This window comes from Stegodyphus dumicola, chromosome 3 (assembly GCF_044657685.1).
Source record: "Stegodyphus dumicola isolate Sdum_Otavi_A_Nest chromosome 3, ASM4465768v1".
Taxonomy (NCBI): Eukaryota; Metazoa; Arthropoda; class Arachnida; order Araneae; family Eresidae; genus Stegodyphus; species Stegodyphus dumicola.
In genome coordinates this window covers 126,889,757-126,910,590 of record NC_140770.1, presented here as the reverse complement: position 1 = coordinate 126,910,590, position 20,834 = coordinate 126,889,757, and the positions used below count along the sequence as shown (strand labels likewise).

The 20,834-nt window shown below is 36.4% G+C and overlaps 1 protein-coding gene across 2 annotated transcripts in view; it reads left to right on the top strand.

Moving 5' to 3' along the window:
• Positions 1–20,834, top strand: part of LOC118188266 (zinc finger protein 423-like) — a 171,608-nt gene that overhangs the window by 122,063 nt on the left and 28,711 nt on the right. For both annotated transcript variants that reach the window (XM_085813286.1, XM_085813285.1), the window contains 2 exons: positions 37–188; positions 2,447–2,829. In XM_085813286.1, coding sequence (XP_085669412.1) covers positions 37–188; positions 2,447–2,829 — 535 coding nt within the window. The remainder of the gene's footprint in view (positions 1–36; positions 189–2,446; positions 2,830–20,834) is intronic.

The window sequence follows — 20,834 nt, the reverse complement described above, 5'->3', positions numbered from 1 at the left end:
GTGTAGAAGAAGGTAACACTTTATTTTTTTTAATAGGTCCCTGGCCAGTTCTCGCACGAGGCCAAATGGAACGAAGCACTTAAAATCGTCCAGTATGTTAGTAACTCATTCAGCAGTCTTCAATGGCAGCACAAGTTCTCATTATAGAAGACAAGATCCTGGCGGAGGGCAGGGAAGCCTAGGAGCAGGTTAGTATAATCGAAATTTCCAGCTTCTGATCTCGAGTGTATACTCTTGGGATGCAGGATGGACGGTGAATTGGAAGAGAAATTATTTAATAATATGATGGTCTTTAGTATTCAGAATGTCAAAGTAGATGGTTGAATTATAGAGGCAATATGTTCAGCTTGAGGTCTTGCATGAAACTGGATTAACTAGCTAATTGGTGTGGCTATCTTGTGGTGAAGACGTTCATTGGTGCTATTGCCAAAGCTTTCATTTTGATTTTGCTGCTGCGTTCATAATTTTATAGTTGCCTAAGTGGTCTTGTATTCCAAAAGAGGTCTGTTAGACAAAACTCAGTTTTTGTACCTAAAGGACTATCGATTTCATCTCAAAACGAGAATTGGTTAATTACCAAAAAAATCTATAAAGAATTTTTTCTTCATCATCGCATGTGTACATGGTTTAATTGAACACACGCCCAGCTGACAATCGAAAGCTCCGCATTTCGAATCCATATGAAAGCATAATCATAATTTTTGTATTTTCCGGCTCTAAGAAATAAAAATGATTCAACAAGTGTTCTTCAAATTAAAATGTTTCTTCTTCACCTGAATTTGGCAACTGATGCCCTCCGCCTCAATTGGGGAAAATGTAAAGAATTTTCTACTTTCTTATTACGTGCGTTCTTAATGTAATTAGGAGCTCCTTCGGCATGCCCGGAGTTCGAAATCCAACGAGGCCCACCAGCGTCCGAGCGGTAAAAAGACTGAACACTGATAGTTTGACCTAAGTTAGATCCAGACAAATGGGCTGGTTACATGGATGTTTCTGAGATTTTTTCCCATGTGTAATGTGGATAAGAGCTAATTTCTGATTTTTTTAGGTTTCCTGCTGCGATGTAAATCTAAGTGTTTTTAATCCTGTTTGTATATGGAATGAATCCTATCGTCGCGATCACCTCACTAATATATTCATCTCTTGAAATCATGAGTATCGCGAGAATCTAATTAAACATCTATCATGACTTCTCTAAAGTAACTGCTTCCACGGGGCACCAAAATTATGTAAAAGCTGGCTAATCGTCTTAGAAAAGATCTACCGCATTTTGTTGTAACGTAACGTAGAGCGTAACTTTAACAGCTTTTGTTGTTTCCTCGAATATCTCATAAAAAGATAAAGCAAATTTAATTAACAAGGGTAGTAATTTACCGCCTATTTAATATCTAGTAACGTTTAATTTCATTATAAGCTCGAAAACTTTAGTTATTTACAGGTTAATAAAATCGGATAGAGTTCCGAATACTATTGGCCCGTTGTTTAAAGTATAGGGTATTTAACTGTGGTTAGCACAGTGTATTTAACCCTGTGGTTCAGACTCCAGTGACAGTACTGTTGATTTCTCACGTTTTTCACACCAAAATTACTAAAATGTTTTGCAATCGAGCACAGACTAAAATATGGTCAACAATAAACCGTTACAAACCTGCACTTGATTGACTAGGTGTCATGCTTAACCCCAGTCGCATTGTAATAAGGAAAGGGATTATGTAAGAAATTGTCATATTCCTCCTTTCGAATGCTCGTAGTGTAAGTAGCATGTCTAGCTCAGAAGAGGAAGGTCAAAGTTTCGCATTCCGGCAAAGGCACAGGTGTTTTCTCACACTTCCAGTTTCATAAATTCTGTCTCCACAAGCTAAAATCAAAGACAAATGCATAATGCTTGCTATTTTTTCTGTGAGATTTGCTTCTGAAGTGCTTTTTGAAAAGTCACAATAGTATCTTAGTATTTAAAAGCTTAGATAAAGAAACTACGGGAACATTGGTTAAATAGTCCTAATCACATGAGCGCCTTATATTTGTACCAAAAGCATATAAACTTCACTGATGTATAAGCAGCTTTAAAGGTCCACAAGATTTTCCGACTGTTGCTCCTACCTCTAATAAGAATTTCACGAAGATTGTAAGGCATAAAAGTAGCATAACTTATTGTCAAGTCATGTTTTAATATGCAAATCTTTCTTACAACATAATGAACAAAATGGCTAAATAATTTTTGATAGACTGCAAGGGATTATCAAGTGGATTTAGTTTTATATATTTACTGAATTTTTTCACTGAATTGTGGTTATGTCATCAAATTTATATCTAACCCTCAAATGCCTGAACTTACAATTTACAGATTTCTTCCTCGCGTTTTCTATATTTCTAAATAATATTCTGTTCAATGTATAATTGTCTTCAATTCCAAAAAGCTTACTTTATAATATTGTGTGTACTCTAGGCCAGAATCCGGCTAACAGTGCTACCACTTTGCTCTGTAGTCAGTGCAATGCTGGATTTCAGGACTTCGAGTCATTTCGGACGCACCTCAAGAGTCATCTGGATGCAGCAGCAGCGGCTTCTGTCTCTGGAGCAGTCCCTACTTCAACAACTTCAACAGCCTTACAGAGCTATACTTGTCCCGAGTGTAATGCAGAATTCGGGAATGAGTCACTGCTGGAAAGTCACGTGACGAGCCATTTCCTTTCTGCCACCACAGAATACGGATGTCAGTCTTGCATGAAACTCTTCCAGAAACCAGACGAACTCCAGAAACATTTGATGGATGTCCACGCTTACCATCTTTATCGCTGTGCCCTCTGTAAGCAAATCTTTGATTCAAAGGTAAGTACATATTTTTGTTCTAAGTTTTGCTATGGTGGGAGAAACCGTCTCGGGTTAGTAAAATATTCAAGAAGTTTATTTTGAGCTTTTACAACTATTCATTATTTTAAATAATTAGAGCGAGATATCTGGCTCAGAATATATTCCCAACATTTAAAAACACAGCCAAAACTCATCCTCAATCGTAAAAAACTCAAGTTAGCCAATTACACTAGTGTCCATATCTTAAGCAACTATTCTGATTTTGGTCATAATTCAAGAAAAAGTTAACTGAGATGCATGAAATTCATACTGCAGAGACTCAATATACTAAAGGAGGTTGAGGAAAGTAACAAAAAAATGTGCTGTGCATCCCGTTTACCTTTCGCCACCAGAGGAAGCATTTGAATTGGGCTCGTAGTCATGTTAACTGGACTGAAAATCAGTGGAGGTCTGTTCTGTTCACGGATTAGTCCTTACAAAGTGATTTACAAAGTGATTCTCGACATGTTTCCAAAGTGTGAAAAGCAAACATTCGCTATCTTCCGCCTAACCATGCGGGAAAAATATAGTTATGCAGGAGATAGTGTTCTTGTATGGACAGGAGGCTTTAGGTAGACGCATGGACCTGTATAGGTAGACGCATGGACCTGTATGTGCAGCCACATGGAACTCTTAATGCTAAGAAGCACAGAGACAACATACTGGATCCCACTGTTGCACCGTATGCTGCCGTAAATAGAGATCTTTCATTTTGCAAAACGATATACCCTCCCTCCCACTGCATGTGTCACGCACCAATTTTTTTAAAAATAAACTATAGTCTAAATGGAATAGTCAGCGTGCTGTCCCACCTCAATCCCATTGAGCATGTGCATGATGTTTCCAGAGGCCTATTACTGATCTCCGACACCTTTCCAAAAGCTTTCCTTTAGTTTAAGACTACTTTATGTTATTAATGGGCATTGCTACCCATGCAGCTCATTCAATCAGAAACAGCATGAGACATCGTTGTTGTCAGGCCTGTAATTTCTGTTCGGGATCATCATACTCACTACCGAGAAATTTTCTTCTTGTGTTTAATTTGTATATCCAAATTTAGGATACTTTTATGTTTGTTGATGTTTGAGTTTTTAAATTACAAGTAGTATAATAAATATTATCATCATTTTGCTTCCATTTTTGAGTTATCATTAGTTTCCATTTGTTGCTTAAAGTTTGGAAACTAGAGTAGTTCTAAAAGGTTCTTGATAGTAGAATGAGCTACCTACTTTACGTTTTCGGAGCTTTGTGGAAAACCTCCGAGTGTTTTGCCGTTGTTAAATAGTTCAATTTGATTCTTAATCCCTTCCTCCAACCTGAAATGACTGGGATGACACCTAAAATCTCTTAAGTTTACCAATTATAATTTGGATAACTGTTGTTTATAATTTTCAGATCAGATGGGACTTGGGATGAAGTTATATGAAAAAAGAAGGCTGTATTGTTAATATCGACTCGTGTTCAGGACTTTCTGATTTCCAGATTGATTTGTTGACTATTATGACATATAGAGCGAGTGTCTTTATCCCTTACAACATGTATCTATTTAACGAGGAGTTCAACACAGTATTTTACAACATGTATAAAAATATTCTTGCCACATAATTATTCCAATGCAGAAAAATCACGCATAAATGTTTACAATTAAACTGAAAGTTCTGTCATGGAATATGACATAATTTAATAAATAATTTCATGGATTGAATTGGATTATTTAATTATGGCAAAGCACACGAGGGATATCTGCCTGAAGGGAGGGATGCCTTCGTGGAGGACTTTCTAAGGGAAACTAGCTCGTATAGACGTTACACATGGGGAAAACGCCCATGCAGCCAGCCCGTTCACGGGATTCGAACCGCGGACCGAACTACCAGTGTTCAGCTTCTTACCGCTCGGCCGCTGGTGGGCCTAAATAATTTCATGAAAAAAATAACTTTATAAAGAAAACGTAGATTAGATTGCACAAATATAAAGTGCTTCAGGGATATATTTATTTAAATCATTTTCATGCATACTTTTATTTCATTTTGGTTCTACTTTAACAAATAAATAAAATTGTTATTACTTTAGTTAAAAATCGAAACTGTAGACGCTTCATCTGTAAATACATATGTTGTGATAAAAACTACCTCAGCCGGCGAGTATTTAAAATAAATAAGTGTAACATGCTATTTAGTAATTCTTAAGTGTCAGAGTAACTTTCATGGTCGTCCGCCCCCCAGATGGTATTAATGAAAGGTAATTTCAGGCTCTCTTTCCCGTCTGCCGTTTCTAGCCATGTTCTCAGCGTTTTCAATTTAATATGTAATAAGTCTTAGTGCCATAGCCTCTTTTTAAAATATTCTAAACATTTAAAATAAAAATTTACCGCCAAATATCAATTTATAGGCAGTCAATGTGTTACGAAAGTATCAGTGTAAAAATGAAGGAAAACAACTAAAATGCGACAAATTAGTGAGATTTTTACGGCAATTCGCCCATAGTTTAATAAATACGAGCGCTTGCTGAAGGATTGAAAACCTGCGTATTATTTTCTTCAGAGTATTTTTCCTCTTGTTTGTGACAACATGTTCGAATGAATTCCTTCACCTTTACCATAAAGTACTTCGACCTTCATTCCTTTCCGGATTGATCGGAGTGAAAATTAAGATGGACGCACGACGAACGTGATATATTCCATTGCCCCCATTAATGAATATTTAGAGGGGGCGTTCTTCCAAAATTAGCTACCGCAATAATGCATCTGCTCGGACAGCATATCTCTCAGTTCTTCTTTATCACGCTTCATAATGAGAAGAAGAAATTCATGAATATTTTCTCTCGAAACCGACCTCAGAACTGCTTCTGCTTTCATTATGGTCCGTAATTTTAATCCCGGATCCTTGCAAAGATTCTTGGCTACTGGGTCCAATTAAAGGGCCGTTCATTTGCCACTTGCTCATGAATTTTAAATTTTGCAAATGTTGGTCGAGTTCAAAGTCTTTTGACTGAGAATGTCAAGGGAGACAATTTACTACATGAAACGCCCATTTGTGGTTGCATCATAGTTCATTTGCAGCTGTGAATAACATTGTGTGAAATTCCATTACCATCGTGCATGCGAGAGGAGGGAAAGATTTTCTTCACCAGTCTATTCGCATTGCCAGTTCTCCAAGCTGCAAAGCTTAAATATAATTGCAAAATAAAATCTTAACGTTTTGTGACAATGGGTGAGTCTTCTGGAATTGTTTTAACTGTACGTGCATTGCGTACTTCCTATTCAAATAGTCAAGGATTCTCAATAAATTTAAAGAACTCTAAAATATTAAATAAGGGAAATCTGGGTAAATTTCGGTAAAGTTTAATTAAAAGAGAAACAAGCCATGGTAAAATATAAAATTAGATAAAAAAGTCACCTTAAATTGCTTTATATTTTGAATAAAATGCGTAAAAATATCGATTATTAAACAAAGGGCATACGGAGGTCGTCCGTCTTTTTCGGGGAAAGCAGGCATATTTGTTTATCTATTTAACATATATTTACTTTGAGTAGTTTCCCACAAAATTCTCACTAAAAAGGTCTTAGGAATAACTAATGAAATAGTTGTTAAGTTTTGTCATAGTTTTTTTATATATATCTTAAAATTTCTGCTTAAAATGTACATTAAATAAGCTGATTTATTTGGGATTAGCTAACAGAAGAGCTGTCAAATTTTGTTTTAGAAGTTCGTCTCATTTTAATATTTACTAGCTTTGAATAATTCTGTATAAATCTGAAATTAAAAGGGGCTAATTAAGGCAACAAGCATGAGAAAAGAATTTTGTTATGGATGTTTGGCATTTGATTACTGTAGTTAAATATGCTGACGATGATCTAGCACGTAATCATAGCAAAATCAACATTTTTATACTACACAAGGTTTTGCTTTTATGTGACTCACTAACTCTTAGTCTGCTGAAAAGCAACTTCTTCCATTGTGTGAGGTTCGAATCCCGCGAACGGGCTGGCTGCATGGGCGTTTTCGTGGTTTTCCCCATGTGTAACGTGTATACGAGCCAGTTTCCCTTAGAAAGTCCTCCACGAAGGCATCCCTCCCCTTAGGCAGATAGCCCTAGTGTGCTTTGCCATAATGAAATACACCACTCCACCACACATCTTCCATTGTGCATTCGTTTTCGTTGTGTAAGTAAATGACGTAAGCTTTGTGAAATGTCCCAAACTTGTTTGTCTATTGACCTTCAACAGATTATCGTCGCATTACCAGACATAAGAATTAGTATAGTGGTGTTTGACATAATGATCGTAATTCATTCTGCGATGGCGTTCATCATACGAAACGTTGGTTGTGCAGGACGTTGTTTCCCTTAGACTACTGTGGAAATAGTTATAATCAATTCCCTTGCCCAGTCCAAAGTGACGGAACATCGTAAAAAAGTTCAGGAAATCTTAAGAGCAACACTAAGATACTGAAAGTGATAAGAACTAAATGCTAAGATGTACTGTTGAACTGTAAATGCTAAGAATTTGTTGATTTATTATTTAAAATATTTATATACTCTATGTGACCTGTAACCTATTTTGTAAACTGCAGCTTCGCCAGTACTACACTCTTTATGTGGGTGCTCTAGGTCAGTCGCGATTTTAACAGCAAAAATACACCTCCCCGAAGGGTGAAAAATTTAGAAAAGCTCGTAGAATGCAAGAAAAACGTCTCGCTACTGATTTAAAAATATTAATCTGAAGTTTATTTGTTCAGTTTCTTAAGAAAACTTGCTGTTTATAGTAGTGTTTCAATTGTTTCGATAATCGTTCTTGCTGTTTTAATTTTTACGCGCCAATTTGATGATCTTTTCAAGTATTTTTCTTATGCCATTAGATTTACAGACGCCACAGGATATCTATAAATTCTTCGGTAGATTTTTCCGTCAGGACATCGCTGTATGATTTGCTGGCGAAACTGGAATTCTTATTGTTATCTAATTTCGTTGATGTTGGGCGAAATTCAATTTTTCTTAACCAGAAACATTTCTTCGCTAAAATTTCTACTTGGGGACATTTCTTATACGGATGGTCTGCACTTTGGCATAAGATACACATGGATTTCTCAGACTTAACAAAATCACACTGATATGATAAATGTTCCTTTAGGCATTTAATACAACGAGGATTGTTAAAACAGCAAGACCATGTGTGTCCGTAATTCTGGTAGCGACGAGACTGCCTAAGAGGATAAATGCCTTCATGAAGGACTTTCTGAGGGTATCTGGCCCGTACTCACGTTACACATTGGGAAAACCAGCCTATTTGCCCGGGATCGAACCGAGATCAGATCGAACTGCTAGTATTCAGCGGTCTTAACTGCTTGGCCACTCGTGGGGTGGACTCCATATCAATTCTGATTCCAGATAAATGAATAGTACTGGAAATTTTCTTGCCTTCGTTATTTCTCGGAAGCTCCACAAAATAAACAGGAATTATGTTAACTTTTCCATTTCTAATTCGCGTTAAGTTCTTTGCATTCATGGTTGGAATCTCCTGAAAGTTTAGTTCTTCTATGAGCTCTGTATCAACTAAATTGTTCGTTAGTCCTTTCAATACTGCTTTAAATGTCTATTTATTTTTCAGTTGAAACGTGTGTGCCCTAACCGTATATTTAGTCTCGAGTCTCACAGATTTTTCACTTGAAACGGTGCACCCTAATCGTATGTATAGTCTTGAGTCTCACAGTATTTTCAGTTTAGTTTCAGTTCTAAAATGGTTAATTCTTCTTCAACTCATTTAAAAAGGGTGCATGATATTATCTTAAATTGATGAACCCCTTTATTCATCTCAGTCTATTGAGATACTGGCTGCTTTCTTTTTCTAAATAAATAAATCCTTTCTACATTAAACGCAGAATTAATCTAATTTACATTTCTCAAAACGAAATATGTGTGCTTGAAATATATCCTTGCATGAAACCTTTAAATTCCCTTTTTCTTTTTATCAGAAGAGACTTTCTTATTGGCTTCAACATATTCCACGTTGAGAAGGGGTTGCTATTCTTCAGTTGGCATAAGATTAATCTTTATTTACTCATACTTACACGATCTTTGTGTTGGTATTCTTTATTTATATATAAACTATTTTTTTATTTACCCACCGTTATAACGTAAAGTAAAACAAATTTAGTTCCATGTTTATACATGCTGGATGTTTTTACCTGTGCTTATGTACATTATTCGGGATGTTTCTTACGGGTGAGGCACTACCGTTTGGAGCCTTTTAGTCTGATTTTTAACTTTTGTAGAAAAATTGTGAGTTTTGATAAAAAAAAAAAGGACTTGAGAAATTCAATCACATTCGCTCTTGTTTGTTATTTACTGCTCTGTTTGTTTTTGTAGCTAATCTCATTTATATGACCTAACCAGAACAAGTCCACGAGTTTTATTGTGGCAAGGAACGCAAGATTTCATCTGTCATTAACGTGGCAGTTTATCACCATAAAAATACGACTTTGACCAGCTCTACAGAGTTCGACTTTGGTCAGGTCCGCCCCAGTTTGATGGAAACCACTTGAAGGGGGGATGGGTCAGAAGTTCTGTCACTCGTCTTTCTCTGCCATCAAACTATTCGAAAAGAATTTCAGCACGCGGTGTATTTTGAGTGCTTCCATGCCGCACATACGCTATATATTTGCAAACATCCAAGCTTTTTCCAATATTTGAAGTAGAACACAATGAACGGTACAGCAGGCAAGAGCACTAACCACTATACCGATAGGGGTGAATCCTCCCTGTTTATGAGGATATATGAAGAAAAACAGTTTCGGAAATTAGCATGAGCTCAAATTTAACCTTTCTCTTCAGATTTTGCTTGTAGATATTATTTTACATAGAAATGGTATGCTTCTGTCTTTTCTAGACTATGTTAAATTAATATGTATTTAAATCTATTATCAAAGAGTATAACGGCTGGTAACTGGAGAACACGAATACAGTACGTCCATTTGTATATTAACAATATCAGTGTTCTCTAAGCAAAAGTAAATGACTTACTTCTTATCCAATTTACATAGAAAGACAGTAAACCAACTTGATTGCTACGTAAGTTAGCATTTGACATAGCTTATTGAGTCATAATATTTCTTCGAATTATGATTATTAGCCGATCTTACGGAATTAGAGGAGCGTGGTCTTTCTCCTTATAATATCCTTGGGCAATATTCTTCACAGCGGCTGTAAAACCATCACGAACATAATCCTGAAATACAAGAATGACTTAGGCACTGAAGTTCTGTTACGCGTAGTTATACCTTTCGGCAAAGCTATATTCGTCATTCAATATCAGATATGAATCCAAATCGTACTTCATGTGGATGAATGTAATTTAACCTGTGGCATATAACTCATCTCAGTGGATATTTCAAGTTAGAACAATTGTTAATAAAGAAATCTTCCATGCTATGACGACTGAAGAATAAATAAATGTATATATATAATTTTTCAAAAAGAAGGGAGAGGAACAGATTTGTATAATTGAGAAGTTCTAAGCAATTAGACTAAATACCTTTTTCAGGATAAAATTAGTGTTGTTTCCAAAGTGAAAATGCTCGGACAAGATTTTGGATTACAGCATTTGATTACAAAGTGCACGCAGACAGGATGGACCAAAAGCCACTTTTCTTTCAATAGTCAGTTTTGCTAAAGCAAAAGAAAGTAAAATTTAATCAAAACGAATTACTTTTTTCTCTCTTTCTTATCCTAACAAATAATCTTTTGAACTATTGCCATACTAAACCATTATTTTAAGGAAAAGTAAAGGTTTATATTTGATGATAATGAAAATGTAAAAAGACAATAAATTGCTTTTTCGCTCATGATTATTTTAACACAAAATTCTTCGATAGATTCTGGTACCTTAAAAAAAGCAAATATAATCGGCAAATACAAATATAATCTGAAATCTGACAGACCTTGGTTGAACTCTCGCTGTATTTGAGTTTAAATATAATAGAGCTACTCAAACGTTTTTTGTTCCCTGGTTCCCCACAAATTTAGTAGGACAATCTTTCTGAAAATAAAAATTTAAAACTGAGATCGAATAAATCTTTTCACATACATTAGGAAACATTAAAATGTTATTCTTTCTTAGGTCTTCCTATATTGGCCTAAATTACAAAACCGCAGTTCTCATACCATTGATTCACCTAGGACCACTTAATTTTTTGACGGCTAATCATGAAATTTCTGTTTCATTGGCTGTCATTGCAATGTATTGTTAATGACAGTACATGAAGTTGTTGATATAGTTATACGTCGCAAATGTTTTCTCAATTTTGCCATATTGCCTGTTAAATAATTAGATGTCGCAATGTTGAATACATCACAAAGGAAATCAAAGATCATTTAAGGACTGTAATCTATGAAGGAATCTGCTTTAAGCGTCTTCATAACTGTCCTCAGAAAATATGCCGAGCGGTTCCAACATGGAGGAAGCTACCATTTTCTGCCTAGAGCAGTAAATGCTAAGATAATACCAGTCAAGGATTCTCTTTGATCATTACTCCGGTACCGAGCAAGGCAGCAGACACACAAAGGACAAATTAATAGATAATTCTCGGTGATTAACTGATAATTCTCCATGATTAACAGATAATTTTCTTTGATTTCAAAACCATTGGGTATAAATATCAGCGCTTATAATCAGACTACTTTTGACAGTTTTCCTTCTTTCGCATACACCAGTTTGAAATTGATAATTTTTCTTGGCTCCTTTTAAAAGAAGTACCACTTCCACATGGTGAGATGGGTAGTTTGGTTGCAAACTAGAATTTGATGGAATATAAACAAGTTTCTAAGGAATTACTGCATTCTTCGAGGTGGACTGTAATGGTATATATGACTAGTACATCCAACTAGACCAGTGAAATGAATCCTCACGTAGGAATTGTTAATTTTTAATTTTTCCTAGTTTCAGAAGAGACTTTTCAGCTTTTGTTACCGTTCGAACACTCAAATTTAATGGACGATAGTTCGTCGCTGTCTGCCACTGAGAATAGAAATGCTGTGGTGGTGTTTAATCGTATTCACTAGAATATTAAATTCCTTCAAAACTAAAAAACCGCGTTTTTAAGCCTGTTTTACAAGGAAAAGAAGAGACTGTAAGACAGTAGCACATATATGAGATAGATATGTTAAAAGAAAATATACTTAAATGGTATAAATACGTTATTTTGATGTAGAACTAAATAAATATGTTTTCTTTTGCTATAAAAGTTACGATGTGCAAAATGATTTATCTTAATATACTTTTAAATGTCTCTCTCTACTTAAAACTCCTCTCCTTTGCATATTCTGCTGATGAAAGCAAACAAAGCAATAGGAATATAGAATAAATTTTAACATAAGCAAAAATTCTCTAGTTAAAACAAACTCCCAAAGTATACATAACATTGATATTTTCCTTATTTTTTTAACATTTATTTTCCTGACGATAATAGGAGTTCCATCAAAAATCTTTAAGTCGTCAACGTTCGAAAGCTACTTGCATATCTTTATGTTTACAGCTAGGAATTACTTTCTTTATATATTTAATATATAAAAGTACTCAGGTACCATACGCAGGCTAGCGGTAAAGTCCCTAAACTCTAGTAATTCGACCTGGGTTCGATTTCAGACGAACGGGCTGGTTGCGTATGTGTTATCATGGTTTTTCCTATGTGTAACGTAGATACGAGCCAATTTTTCCTTAGTAAGTCCTCCTGGAAAGTATTCCTCCTCTTAGGCAAAAAGCCCTTGCGTGCTTTGCCGTAATCAGATAAACCAAACCATAAACGTACTCAGCACGGAATGATTTATTACTCATTTTAGGACTTAAAATGCGTGAAAAGCTCAATAAATCATTACGATTACTATTATTTCTCAAATTGTGAGAGGGGGAGGAATTGGGAAATTCTGAAAGCCTAGAGTCCGTAAAAAACGGAAGGAAAATCTTAAGAATCTTTTTTTCACGACATATGACCCATCAATTAGAGTTCACCGACTTCCTGAAACCAAAGTACCAGCAGTCACTATTCATTCATTAATCATGGGACTCCCCCCTTTCTCTTAAATAGATAAGCCTACGCTAAATTCATTACGAGAGGACCTGTCTTATTACAGTAGCGACCGACGCCTTCGGCCAGTTGTTATCAAACCAATGCTTAATCGAATGGTGGTGTCTCTTCCTTGAGAAAAACGGACCAGACAAATCGGTAGCGTGACACAAGAACTTAGTTGGGACTTGCACGACTCCTATAAGGGAAGGGTTGTCGTCTGAAACATCTTTCTCTTTGCGTTGTTTTGATTGTGCAGAAAGCACGCCATTGTTTATCGAGTCTTTGTTGATACTGCCGTCTTCGTGTCTCGTAAACTGCAAGGATTTTATCTTCGGAGATCGTTAGATATCGATACTACTGGCGATAAAGATTGCTGTCCCTTTGAGTGGTACCGCCGGCTTGCGATGTGTAAGTTAATTGTCGGCTTAAGCTTCCCTCTTAATTAAATATGTATCAATCTTTAAGCGAAATTGCGGAACGAGGATTCATTACCATATTTGACAAGATCTAGGTTGGCTTTCTGAGAAGTTGTTGTTGATGGTCCAAGCATGCTCTCTAATAGCTTAGGCGGCATGTGATGGTTCAAAAGAGAAGGTATAAAATTAAACAGAAGAGTTTTAAAAAATGTTCTTTAGTTTTATTGCTTCCGAGTTTCACATTTTTTACTGAAACGAATTAGACTCATTAAAAAAAAATAAACTGAAGTGAACTTCCAGACTTTGCTTTGTTCCACTTGCTGAAATTAATAATATCCCATCATGGTAACAATAATAAAAAATACATACTATTTTAAATATATTTCTGTTTCAATTAAGTTGTTTTGAACAAGTCTTACATTACAGTCTTTTAAATTATAATATTAATTCATTAATGCCGTCGAATATAAATTCCTTTCCCCTCAAAAAAATAGTTAAAGTTATTTAATAAAAAGTTTTATTCAATAAAAAGTTAGTTAATAAAAATAAAAGTTCCAAAATAAAAGTTATGTCCCTAGACATCATACAGTTATAAATATTACATTTTTCTTTATATTTTTTAGCACAGGAATAAATTCTAAATTTTGTGTAAAATTTTTTGGACCACTACAGGTTGTCCGAAGGGACGGACGCCTTCGTAACACTGATTCATCTGTGGTCATCATGATCACAACCGTTACTTGTCTTCAAAAGGGTACCAGCAAAATTAAATTATGTAAACTGCGGGAAAAAAAAAAAAAAAAAAAAAAAAAAAAAAAAGACGACAGTTCAATATCTCCCGTTCTACTGGGCCGATTGACGAAATTCAAACTGCGTTTTCTATGTCTTGAAAGCGCGACTTAGAATATGTATTAAATTTGTATGTAGCATTGTTTTAACATAGATATATTGACACAAAATTGGACTTTTTCTAGAATAACATACAATTATTTTCCATATTTCGATTTTACGACTGAGATTATGCCTAAATATTAAATTTTTACGGAGAATTCAAAAATTTATCTTGGGGAATTTTTACAGTGTGCACTAATAATTATTCACTGGGCGTACTTCTTAATACATGGCAACCTATTTTCCTTTCCCTTCCAATGTGCAATAGCCATGGAGGTAAGAAATGCAGCCATGGAGGTCTTACTTCCTACCTCTATGGCAGGAACGGGAAAAAAGTGAAATCGTTCCTTTTTCCAAATGATTTTAACAAAGAGTCTAAACCACATTTGATATTATTATCACTTTCAACAAATATGCCAAATTTCAAAATGCGCCAATATATAAATTCACGTATATCTTCGGAAATTTTGAATAAAAGCTGTAATTTTTTGCAAGTATAATTTTTTCGATGAATAAATTATTTTGAATGCATAATCATTTTGTTAAAATCTAAAGCTGGAAGAAAGTGTGATTACGAAATAAATGTTCAAAACTAATGAAAAGGAGGTAAGTCAAATGCAAAATAATAAGACCAACATAAAATTCATATTTGTCACACATACAAAATTAAAAAAGATAATACAGACTACATGTTCGAAGAGAGAAAACTGTAATTCATACTTGTCACACATAAAAAATTTGAAAAAATAATAGGGTCTAACTATTCAAAGGAAAATTGTATAAAATATACATCGGTAAAAATTTAGATTATAATTCAATTTTTTTTTCGAAAATTTATAAAAATTATTTAAAAATACAAATTTTCAGAATAAATCATAAAAAAAATGGACGAATTATACTTGAAATGAACCTAAATTTCGAAATGTGAAAGGAAGACTCAAATAAAATTAAAAAAAGAGATATTAATAAATATATACCAAACTCAATTAACATTGAGAATCTAAAATTTTGAGAGCTAATTTTTTAAAAACTACGCGTGCGATTTTTACAATAGTTGGCAATTTGGCGTAATTGGAGTCGTAGAATCGAAATATGGAAAACAATTGGCATGTCATTTTGAAAGTTGGATTTTATGTCAAAATATCTATATATGAACACTGCTGTATATAAATCTAATACATATCCTGAGTCGCGCTTTCGGGACATGAAAAACGCAAGTCGAATTTCGTCAATCGGCCCTGTAGAACGGAAGATATAGAACTGTCCCCCCTTTGTTTTTCCCAGTGTACGTCAACCGTTCTTCAAAATAACCAACCGTTCCAACTACATAATAATTAATAACCAAGCAATTCATCTTTGTTGTGCCGCTTTCACAGGGGAAAGCAGCAATTAGCTTGCAGTGTTCTTGTCAAATGTAAAGGATGCATTTACGTACTGATCTGGCATAGATTTCGCTCTTGTTCATTAATTTTGTTTTCGCATTTTCTGATTGTGTTTTCCTTGTGTTCGTCAGTTTTACTTTTTTAAACTGCAGTTATTGCTGAAAGAAATTGTGTTTTAAATATTACTGCTGATTTTTTATAAATATTTTTTTATAATTATTTTTAAAATATTTAATATATTTAAAAAATTATTATTGATTTGTAAAATACATTAAATATTTTTTGCGTATTGTTACGGATTAGGTATTTGAATAAAATTGTTTTATTCCCGTGCAGTGCAGCGCGTGACGAATATTAAAAGAAAGCTAAGCCGGAAGATTAAAAATACACTAGCGCGTGCATTTAACATTTAATAAATATCTCCTTTTTGATTGCGAGAAAGTTCCAGAAAGTTCACGCGCTTGATTTAAAAATCTTATGAAAAGGAGGAAAACTTCCAGTGTACTGGGAATTCTAAACGTATGCTGTTGTCAAAAAATTTTGTGTCTATAAATAAGTCATTGATTTGCGAAACCGAAAAACAAAAATGTCCTTTTATAGGACACCACTCGATAGTTCTGATGAAGAGGACTACCGAAGCCAACAAGACCGTCCAAAACCAACAACACCTATCCATTGAAGAAAGAGGATTTCATCCTTATGGCCAAAGAAAAGAAAAGTAAAGCGAAAAAGGCGAAAACTATGTCAGATACGGAAAGCGAACAACCAAGTAAGAAGAAAGATGTTAAACCTGGTAAGGAAAAAAGAGACATTCAAACACCGAATGGAGAAGCTACTGATGAACAGACACCAGAAGATTTATCAATGGGAAATGATGAGGACATCCCAAAATTCAAGTCATGTTCTGAAGAAGAAATCCGGGACCAGATTACGAAATTTGGATTTGACGTAATTTGCAATTACTTTCATAAAAGAACTAAGGGTGAGATGGATGTGATGGTGAGATGGATTCACGAAAAAATTTTATCCAGGGCAGATAACTGAAAGAGGAACAGACAGCAGGGAACAAGAATGGATTTCTCCTAAGAAAACCGCGAAAGTCGCGCTTTCGGGACAGCGCGAACAACAGAAAACGAAGCTCCAATGGAAGTTACGACGGAAAATCGATTTGAGCAGCTAAGTGAAGAAGGTATGGAAGAAGGAAGAGTTGAAAAAGAGGAAACTCTACCCCCAATAGTTTTTCAGCAAAATTGGCCTAAAATTGGCCTAAAATTCATGAAATCCTTATCAATACCTGCAGTGAAGAATTCGAAGCCGATATGAAAATGAAACTACTATATGTTAATTTAAAGTCAGTAGACGATTACAGAAAAGCAACTCTGGTTTTGCAGAAAAGAAATATACCATTTCATACTTTCCAGTTACTCAGCGAAAACCCTATTAAGGTTGTTCTTAAGGGCCTCCCATCGACGATGAAGGAAGAAATAATCCAGGCAGATCTGGAGAGAAGGAAATTCCCGATAAGTAAAGTCAAGCAGTTTTCCAGACGAAGAGGAGACGCTATCGAGAAACTTCCGATTTTCCTGTTGGAGCTGAAGAAAACGAAGGAAGGACTTGCAATTCATGGACTCAACAATATGTTAAGTGTTAATGTCAAGATCGAGAAGTTTTCCCCGAAAAACGCGTAATTCAATGCTATAGATGTCAAGAATATGGACATTCGCAACATCTTTGCTCAAATCCTGAGCGATGCTGCAAATGTGGACAGCACCATAGAAGTAAAGAATGCCCTCTAAAGCCAGAAGAAAAACCTAATTGCGTCTTTCTGCTCACTACCGCATATGAGTGAGTGAGTGCACCGCTATGATGGCTTCCGACCACGGACATGAACCAAACGGAATTATATACCATCACGGCGGGAAAGACTCCAGAGTAACAAGGTTGAATATTATAAACTAATAATAGTTTTTACATATTGTTAACTGCAAGGCACTATGCGTTATTCTGGTTATCTGCTTTAAGTTCTGAACTTTTGAAACATTATAATATTATCCACGGTTGTTTCTGCTTAGGCAGTGTTCTGAGATTTTCTCTATTTTATTAAGGGCTATTCGGTTTTTGAGTGTGTTAGTCGTCCACATTGCCCAGGCACAGTCCGCTGGTTTCTTCAAGTGCCAGGTTCTTGTATGTACACAATGGAAGTAATAATGGTCCGTGTCGCCTTCCTCTCCGCATTCGCAGAAAGGAGTATCCCTAAGTCTGAATCTGTTCAGGTATACTGGGAATGGTCCATGACCTGTCAAGAACTGTGTTAGGCTAGCACAGTGGGTCTTTATTTCCATGTTAACTTTTGGCAGTAAGCGAAATGTCCTTCGTCCTACCTCTGCCTCTGTCCATCTACTTTGCCAATTTTGTAGAAGACTTGTCAAAGTTGTTCGCTTAATATGAGACCAAGGAAGTTTAGTTGGTCTTTCTAATATATCCATACAGTTGGCTGCCTGCTTGGCCAGTAGGTCAGCGGCTTCATTGCCTTAAATCCCCGTGTGAGCGGGAACCCATTTTAAAGTGGGTCTTTGCGAAATAGGCATTGTCAGAAGCTGTTTCTGAATTCTGTATACCAATGGACTCCGGCTGTTTTGACTTGCGATAGCCGTCAGACTTGATGCCGAATCACTGAGTATGGAGAATTTCTCCTGTTGACATGTGTTCGCATATATAATTGCAGCACTGATAGCTAGAAGCTCTGCTTGGTATACCGAGTTATTCAAGCCCAATTTCCTTTTCCACTCGAATGTTACAACTCCATTTTCTAGTCTACAGAAGGCGCTGCCCGTGCCGTTCTCAGGTTTGGAGCCATCTGTGAAAAGGTTATTACTGTACCTCTGAATTGGTTTGTCGTTTATACTGATACCGTCAGAGAGATTAAAAGCTGCTGGATGAAAGTTATTGCAGTTGTTTTGCTCCTCGTAGTCCGAGTGGTGATAACTATGACCCCAGAGTGTTGAAGTTTGACCCAGCCTGGTAACCCTTACGATAGCTGCCTCCCTTTCTACTATCAAATCTAAGGGAGGAATTCCTGCTAGTTGTTGTAGGGCTAGTGTTGACGTGGTACGGTAGGCCCTGCATACTTGAAGTAGCTGCTGTCTCTGAATAAAGAGCAGGGATCTTTTCATATGAGAGGTAAGTTCACCACCCCAGATTGCTGCTCCATAAGTCATTACTCTTTCTGTAATGGTTCTATGCCAAATTTTTAGTAGCTTAGATGAGATAGCCCATTTATGTGAAGTCATGCGTCTCATGTTGTTGCTTAGGATGCTAATTCGAGTCTTAAGATTCCTGACATGTGGCATCCAAGAAAGTCTGTTGTCGAGTAATAGCCCAAGATATTTCAATTGGGGGAAACATTTTACCGGTATCCCATGGAGTTTAATGCTTGGGTTGCGTCTTAGCTGCCTGCTGCGTCCTATGAGCAAAGCTTTAGTTTTCTCTGCCGAAATCTGAAGCTTATGTGCTCTGGCCCATTGGGAGAACAGATCAAGACAGTATTGAGATCTCATTTCGAGGTTACTCCTTCCTGCCACAACTAGCATAAAATCGTCCGCATAGGCTATGATTCGAGCGTATTCTACGCTCTCAAACTGACGAAATGCCGAGTTTGCCACTATATTCCACAGTGTTGGTCCAAGGCATGACCCCTGTGGGCATCCTCTAAAGACATTTTTGACACAAATGCCGCTGTCTGATGTTACTTGTACACTTCGATCTTGAAGGTACGAGCGAAGGATGGTAATAATGGCTGTTGGGCACGCCATGTTGTGCAGCAAATTTATTACGTCTGGCCACCAAAGGGAGTCAAAGGCTCCCTTGATGTCAATGGCTATTGCCAGTGAGTGCAAATTGTTATCCTTGTTCTGTTTGATAGTGGCCATTAAGTCTTTTATGGCATGTTCAGTTGAGTTGCCCATTCGGAATCCATATTGGTTGGGATGCAGGGCGTTGTTCCTTTGCAGGAAGAAGTCCAATCTGTAAAGAATTACTCTTTCCAATACCTTACCGAGCGCTGACAGTAGACAGACTGGCCTGTAAGATGTAGGTTCTGCCGGAGTTTTGCCTGATTTTAGGAATAACGCCACTTCTGCCAACTTCATATTTTTAGGAAAGTACTGATGTTTCCAGCAAGCTGAAATGACCGCAAGGAATAGTTTTGGGAATTCCCGGTGTATCTCTCTAATGATGATATTATCAATTCCATCCGGACCTGGAGCTTTTTTGGGTGCCAGAGTACGTATGATGTTATCCACTTCCATTTGCGTAGGAGGGAGTTCGTCTCTTCTGGTAACTTGGCGATATTTCATACTGTAGGTTTTTCTCGCTTCCTCTTGCTCCTCTAAGAAATCCTCTTCATCATCATCAGGAAAAACTGCATTTATGATCTCACTGATTACTTCGATGTTGGATGAGGCAGTGCTATTCACCATAGGCGAAAGGGTCGTAGGACGAAACACCTTGTTACATGTTATCTTTTGAGTAGGTCCAAAGGCTTTAGTGACATTACTACAGTAAGTTCTCCATGAGATTAACTTGGCCTCTTTAATTTTTCTTTTATATAAAGCTCTGGCTTTATTGTATGTTATCATTTTGAGTTGCCGTAGATATGGATCTACCGTGGATTGTGCTTTTCTGCGAAGTGCTCAAACTCTGCTCCTCTCTGTGTTAAGCTCTGGTGACCACCAGGATATCGAGTGTTTTGCCTTTACAGATTTCAAACGACATGCTTTGTCGGCGGCTTGCACTATTTTTGTAACTAGTAAGTCGTAGAGATTATCTAAGGAGTTTCTGTCCTGGCAGTTGTTGAAATCTTTGATAAATTTCTCTACGTGCGCTCGAATGTGTTCCCGTAAAACGGAATGTCCTCCAAATGCCGTTTTGAATCTTTTCTTTATTATGTAGTCTATAGGAGTATCCAGCCTGTAAGTAATAATTTTGTGATCACTGAGTGACGGCAGGTCACTCACTGTCCAATCTTATATGTACGGAGTTGTATTGGGGGTTGATATTGTTAGATCTGGCCACCCTCGAGCTCTAGATGTTTCAAAGGTAGGCGGTGAGGCCTGAGCGTTGATGACAATGAAATGCTTACTGTCCAAGAATTCGAGTACCGCAATTCCCCTTCGGTTCTCCGAGTCAGCACCCCATAGTTGACTGGTGGCATTAAAGTCTCCTGCTATGATACAGTG